This window comes from Sycon ciliatum, chromosome 4 (assembly GCF_964019385.1).
Source record: "Sycon ciliatum chromosome 4, ocSycCili1.1, whole genome shotgun sequence".
NCBI classification, from domain to species: Eukaryota; Metazoa; Porifera; class Calcarea; order Leucosolenida; family Sycettidae; genus Sycon; species Sycon ciliatum.
This window is the reverse complement of record NC_088646.1, coordinates 3,115,553-3,122,144: the sequence shown is the minus strand read 5'-3', so window position 1 is coordinate 3,122,144 and position 6,592 is coordinate 3,115,553. Positions and strand designations below refer to the sequence as shown.

Below are 6,592 nucleotides of genomic sequence, written 5' to 3'. Positions count from 1 at the left end.
TTGCATACAACATAATTATACTGTATTGCCAAAGTAAGTTAGTTCCACTGCACTGCACTGCACTGCATCAGTATTCTGATACACGTACATGTACATCTACGTGACATTGTATACAGTCATGTACAGACAGTACTGCTCCATGAAATCCGATCAAGCGAGCTAATGGTATGCCACTTGCCAGGCACCGTGCAGCCTTGGATTTCATTGAGCAGCCCCGTACAGATGCAGTACATACGATAACTAATTACTTAGCTGTACTGCAGAGATACATCATGTATTTCGAAGTATACACCCAGGGGCACCCGGGGCACAGCGCATGCATGCCCTCGGTGACAATCAATCTAGTAAAACAGCAGCCATGCAAGTCACATGATCCTCCCAGTCTCCCCAGTCCCCACTCATATCACAGTTGCACCAGTAACAATGTCACATGGCCGATAAAGCCATGATAGTACATTTTGCTCCTCGGTATACAGCCACACAAGCCTAAGTAATTTAGTTACACCTGTCCGAATACCGGTACATCTATTTTGAAACTAGTCGAGCTTTGGGTGATTATTTGTTAGCCTGGCTACCCCTCCCCTGCACAATGCAAACTGCCCATCCAACCTAGCTGAGCAATGCAACAACTAAGATTAGTAAGGGACGATCTACAGCATACCTCCTCATAGCCAACACATGAACACTGGTCATGATCTGCTTCAAGAGGCTATATTCAAGCAACTAGGTTGTATTACACGCATGTGCGTACAACGACTCGGACACATGTGAGTCTATGAAAGTACAATAATAATTATGTGCAGTGATAGTTATGACCAGCAATGCTATAATGAAAGCATTCTGTGAAACGTGCTGCTTTGCTCGGGGATATGGCAACGGCTACTTGCTGCTACTTCTACTGCTGTCAAATCATGATGGGCCAAGGTACGTGGCAATGGTTGCTATGCTGATACATGCACTTTCAGTGCTGTGAAATCATGATGGTTTCATACCGGAGAGTGACACTGACAATATCAATGTCCTGCACGTACTCCTGGGCACTCCGCCATCCTCAGTGCAGCTCAGTGCTTACATGTCAGTAGGCCGCTGGTGTAGCGCGAGAACGGACTGGCGATCGGTGGTCTCAGCTGCTCCCGGCGCTCGGTTGCTGCAAACCTGTCCGGCGGGGCGTCTTCCGGATACAGTCGTTCTGTGTGTGCCGCATTGAAGAGAGGAAGTGAACATGAGACATCACTGTCAGTGAGACCTCGAAAGTCTTGACTACGAGTACAGTCCATTCGCCAAATCGGGGCCCCTGATACACTAAAACTATCTCTATCAGAAAAATACGTCTTACATCTATCTTGATCAATTTTCATACCATTCACTTCATCTTAGGCTTAAAACAACAGCTATCATATGTCTGCCCTATATAAAGCCATCGACTTCACGATCTTGAATAAGAATGAAGTGAGACTGTGAAAAACCGATGGGCCCGGGTTTGGTTGTTGATGGACTGTACTACATGTCTTTTTTATTTTCAACCATCTGTAGCAAGTTAGCAACCCTGTTTCTATGATCTAATAATATCATTACAACATGACATGTATGCCTTGGCTACCGATAGAAACCCTCAAGGTAGCTCACCTCGTTTCTCTTGGAACACCGTATTGTGGCCCTCCCAGCCAGCACAGCCAGCTTGTTTAGCATTCTGTATTTCAAACAGTGCAAGGACACAACATATTCACGTGCCGCATGCACACGTGCATGCACATGCAGACCGTGACACACACACACACCACACACACCACACACACACACACACACACACACACACACACACACACACACACACACACACACACACACCACACACGCGCACACACACACGCACACACATTGGACCTTGGACGCCCATCGCTAGTGCGATGATAGCTTGCAAGCTGAGCAATAGTCAAATATTAATTCAAAAACTCAAAACATCCCTCCGCTCGCCTTGTGCAGTGTGTTGTTTGATTTCCAGCAGAGTTACTTGCAAGGCTACCTATAGTGTAGTGGTCCATCACAGCCTCCATGGCTTCATCTTCACCGAACGGCTCATGGCTGCTTAGGGTGGCTTCAACCGTGATCCTGACGAAGGAGCTCACAAAAAGCAAACCTTCCCCTCCAAACTCAACACACACACACACACACACACACACACACACACACACACACACACACACACACACACACACACACACACAATGTAACACAAAGTAAACAACGCTTCATCCTGCATTGGATACATGATCAGCAAAACCGAGTCAGGCGTGCTTTCTGAACTCTTTCCTGCCACCGGGTCTCCCCTAGTAAGTATGCAGCAGCTGACAGTATCATAGCAGCCATTATTGTACAATTTGTCGGCAATGCACACATACTTGCACAATCCTCTCTCTGTTGACCATGTCTTGTTGCCACGGTGGTACGTAGTGCTTTGGAATCATCGGGTGCCACCTGGACCATTCCATTGGTCTGGACAGGAATTGAGAACACCGTTTATACATAAAATCAATTTCCTGTGCTGCATGACACATTGCCGCATGATGACACTTTGATCCGGTCAAAATAGTACACTGGTTTACCAAGTATTGGATTAGCGAGGGGCAACTGTATAAAGCCCGTGGAGCCCAAATTTCACATATTATTATACCACCCGACCAAAGAGGACCCAGCCGACACGATATGTGGAGTGAGCCCCTACTGGCCCTAGTCCCCGACTAGTAGAACTGTATAAAAGGAGTAATTTAGTTGCTTGTGGGCTGAGAATACAACACTGGGCGTATTTCTAATGGAACAATGTCACACCTCCCCCGGCATCATTTCCATCACTTACCTTAGCGAGGTGTGGCGACAGGTCATTGAGCTAGCTCTCTGGTCAGTACTAGTCTGAACAGGAACCCGCTTGACAGTCCCGCCATTTGTGCGCAGGCCTTCGGACGTAGCAGCGCCAGCACCGCCCTTCGTTGTCATGTTGAGCGGAACCTGATTCAAGAGAGGGTCAAATCTTGATCACCTCAACGATCCTGAAGTCGTTGTCTTGCTTGCGGACTCGCTGTGCTCAGCTACGCCTTTCCAACAGGACCGACTCGGCCTGAGAGACAGCAGCACCTGTGTATCACTGGCCCGGCCCACTGTTGGAGCGTGGCTAAATCGATTCTAGATACTATTACTTGCAACAATAGTGCTGTATGTAGCGACCTGGTGATCGATGAACCCACTGCTGTCCGGACAGAAGAAAAACAAATACGTCCACGTTCCGAGGCATGTAGGATCCTTCCTTCCACAAGTCCGCGAAAACCGTGGTCGACGCTGTCCTCTTCGTGTTGCTGTCCAGTGTTGGCATGGGCATGCCCGGCAGTGTCACTCACTGTCAAGTGCCCTGCTGTAAAACTCTCAGTAGTACCGTAGTACTAGTAGTAGTTGCTGAACTTGAAGTAACATTAGTTCAACTAATTCAGACCTGACCAAGCAAGCCCACACAGCCAAGCAGTGTGACCATGGTGACGGGTTGTCTGCTGTTTCGGTCGGCAATGTCTCGTGAGGAACTAGCCAGATCAGAGCGAGTGAAATGATCAGCTGTTTCGTAGATCTACGCTTTTGAGAGTTTTGGTGGTCAGAGGCGTCGCGTCGCGTCTGTGCAATTGATCCCCATGGAAACAGGGTAAAACCATACATATGTACATACAACCGAAGTTCACAAGCATACAACAGCAAGAGTATTCGTACCGGTACATGAAAACCTTCTTTTCATGTGCTCTTGATGTTGCATACAGTGATGTAGACTAGTGCATGATTGTACAGTACATAGGTGTACAGTAGTTCTACTCAGTGTCCCCACAACTGATGCGTAGTGCACCTGCACGACAACCAGTCAGGACAGCAAGGACAAGTGCCAGGCCTTTTCCTAGTTTGAAGCCCAAACAAAATCAACAACAGCAACAGCAACAACAACAACAACAACAACAACAACAGCTGCAGCATCAGCAGCAGCAGCAACAGCAACAGCAAGTGTCAGCAACAAAAACATTCAAATTAGTATTGCAAAATGACTTGCGAACCGTGACACTCCTGTTCATGGACGTTGTTTGGTCTTACCAGGGAGTCGTATAAAGTTTATACGACTCCCTGGTCTTACCAAGAGCAGGATCTAATTAATTTTGTCTTGGATATGACTCCCTGGGACCAGGAACCCAAAGATGTTTGGGGAAGTGTAGTTAACGCCCTTGCACACCGCCTTTAATAGCTTGGGAGTCGCTGCTGACAGGAGGGATCCACCAGAAGCATCCAGAGCATCGGGGACAGTGAAGAGATGATAAACAGGGCGATTGTAATAGCCGCTTCAATCATGACCCGGTTTTCTCTGGCTATCATTGTCACAATGTGTCATCACGTTGCTGGCAGACATACACTGTTTACTGATCTATTGTCACCGTTTCACAAGTAAAAAGATCGCGGGCGAAAACTAACTGCACTCTGCAGTGTATACACATGTACACTGCAATAGCATTTTCATATCCTGGCAGTGTAGATTCTACTGTCTTGTACTGTGGTATTGTACATGTACCATCCTTCCATGTACATGTACATGTAGTCTGTGAGACCAGGTGTAGAGCACACCATACCGGCAGCACAGACTTCCTCGATCCCACCCTGATGCAGATACAGCTGAGCTGTGATCAAGTGATTCATGGAATTGACCATGCAACATAACCATGGAAAGCACTGTATCAGGTCTCACTCAGCACAGTGCACAACTGTCCGCTACTGCAGTCTGTAGCACTACTTGCCAGTTTGGTCACCTCTAGCACTGGTACCTAGCAGGCAGGGGAAGCCAAGGCCATCAAAAGCCACCTCACAATACAGCAGTGCTTCTACGTGTATAAGAGTCACTGGTTAATTTCCATGAAAACCGTCATCCATACCAGAAAGATGCGTTTTCGCAATTAAAATGAGTGAGGAAACACAGAGAGCCGAAGCCAGCAGCTCACTGGTATTGTCCTAACCTGCATCCAGCAGGAGACAACTGTAAGGAAATAGAACGGTAGTGAAAGAGACCCGAAACCAGCAGCTCCCCCAAGGGCATCAAATGTGGCTACCTTTAGTCTGCTACAACCATGCCAAAAAGACCGTCTAAGCTGCGGAATACCGAATCATTCGGACTGTTCTGAGCGACACACCGCAGGATATCCGTGCATGCCGCTAATTCACTTCTGAGCATCTCGACCTCGTCCTCAGCCCACACAGCAACAAGGCGGGCAGCACCAACAACAAGACTGTCGGTCTGCAAGCTCGGTTGCTCAGGAGTCAGGCAAGCTAGAAAACACAACACAGAGCGCAACGCATCCGTGATAGTGCTGTGCAGCGAGAGAATGGCCTCCATACTCAGCACTGGCCGCTTGCCGTCATCCATATCATCCGCTAGGCTAGCTATTCCCGACACCGAAGCCTCCATTATACGAAAACAGTCCACAAGAGTAGAGCGAGCGTCCGGTGACAACTTGCTGCCAGTATCAGCCTCGGCATCAGCAAGATGAACATTGATTTCTACTCCAACAAGTGTGGTGCACAGTACCAATAGCGAAGACTTGCTCGACTCACCACCATTGCTGCTGTTGGCTGGTAACATCCAGTCAATACCACACAGACCAATCATGGGCACGAGCAGTGAAAATGCCTGGCACCGTAGCTCCGCGGTTAAACGACTGCGCAGAATGTCAAACAGACCCTGGTGTATGCTCTGCTTCCAAGCATCATCATTTAATAGTTGTCCAGCTGCTGTCGAAGAACTACCATCTCTGAAATGACTACATGCATAAGTAAGGAAGAATTCGATATGTCCGGCTATTTCAAATTTTTCCTTGTCTTGGTTGGCCTGGAATTTTTCTGACAGCTCTAAGACAATTTTGTAGCACACGGACGAGTACCGGCTGACCTCATCTTCACTTATGGCCCCAGATGCGAGCAGACCCTTGACAATCTCCATGGCCGTACCAGACACTGAACTTGCTGAAGCAGCACTGGCAAACACGGCCTCCCACTTTGATGCGCACAAGATTTGCCGTCGACCTTCCACCGTGTTGGCCAACGCAAGAAGTATCTGTGCACTGTCCGATGCAATGCTCACCTCACCGTGGCAGAGGCAATCTAGGTATAATGGAATTTTCTCCAGCATGCCAGCACTAATCAGCATCTCTTCGTCCGTGGCGTATGCACTGAGCAACGACAGAGACAGCGCCACATACGCGTGGCTTGCACTGCCTTCTGGAACTGGACTTTTCAAGAGGCGATCCAGAAACTCGAATCCAATGCACTGGAATAGAGTTCTACGCGACACTGCATCGCTATTCTCGCCATTGAAGACTCGAGTAACCAGCATCAAGGCAGCCAGTTTTTCATTGTCAGTAGATGCACCTTTCCACAACGCCAAGCATTGATCCAACGGCGCAACAGCGGACGTCATTTTACTGAGCTACTCAATGACGTCCTGCAGAGATCAGGTCCATTCTTAGCTGCTCACCTTTCGAACTGAAAGTCAGCAAGCTAAACAGTAAACTAACGTTTCTTCTCAACA

At 48.1% G+C, this 6,592-nt stretch overlaps 2 protein-coding genes across 2 annotated transcripts; both read right to left on the bottom strand.

Annotated features, from left to right (window-relative positions):
• Positions 1-694: 694 nt before the first annotated feature.
• LOC135813918 (uncharacterized) lies at positions 695-3,320 on the bottom strand. The gene is made up of 4 exons (XM_065326945.1): positions 2,855-3,320; positions 2,400-2,493; positions 1,627-1,690; positions 695-1,189 (listed from the first exon to the last, which is right to left on the bottom strand). The coding sequence occupies exons 1-4, from the start codon at positions 2,989-2,991 to the stop codon at positions 1,062-1,064; spliced, it is 423 nt and encodes a 140-aa protein (XP_065183017.1). The 5' UTR covers positions 2,992-3,320; the 3' UTR covers positions 695-1,061.
• Positions 3,321-3,906: 586 nt separating this feature from the next.
• Positions 3,907-6,592, bottom strand: LOC135813917 (neurochondrin-like). Its single transcript, XM_065326944.1, has one exon. The coding sequence runs from the start codon at positions 6,479-6,481 to the stop codon at positions 5,120-5,122; it is 1,362 nt and encodes a 453-aa protein (XP_065183016.1). The 5' UTR covers positions 6,482-6,592; the 3' UTR covers positions 3,907-5,119.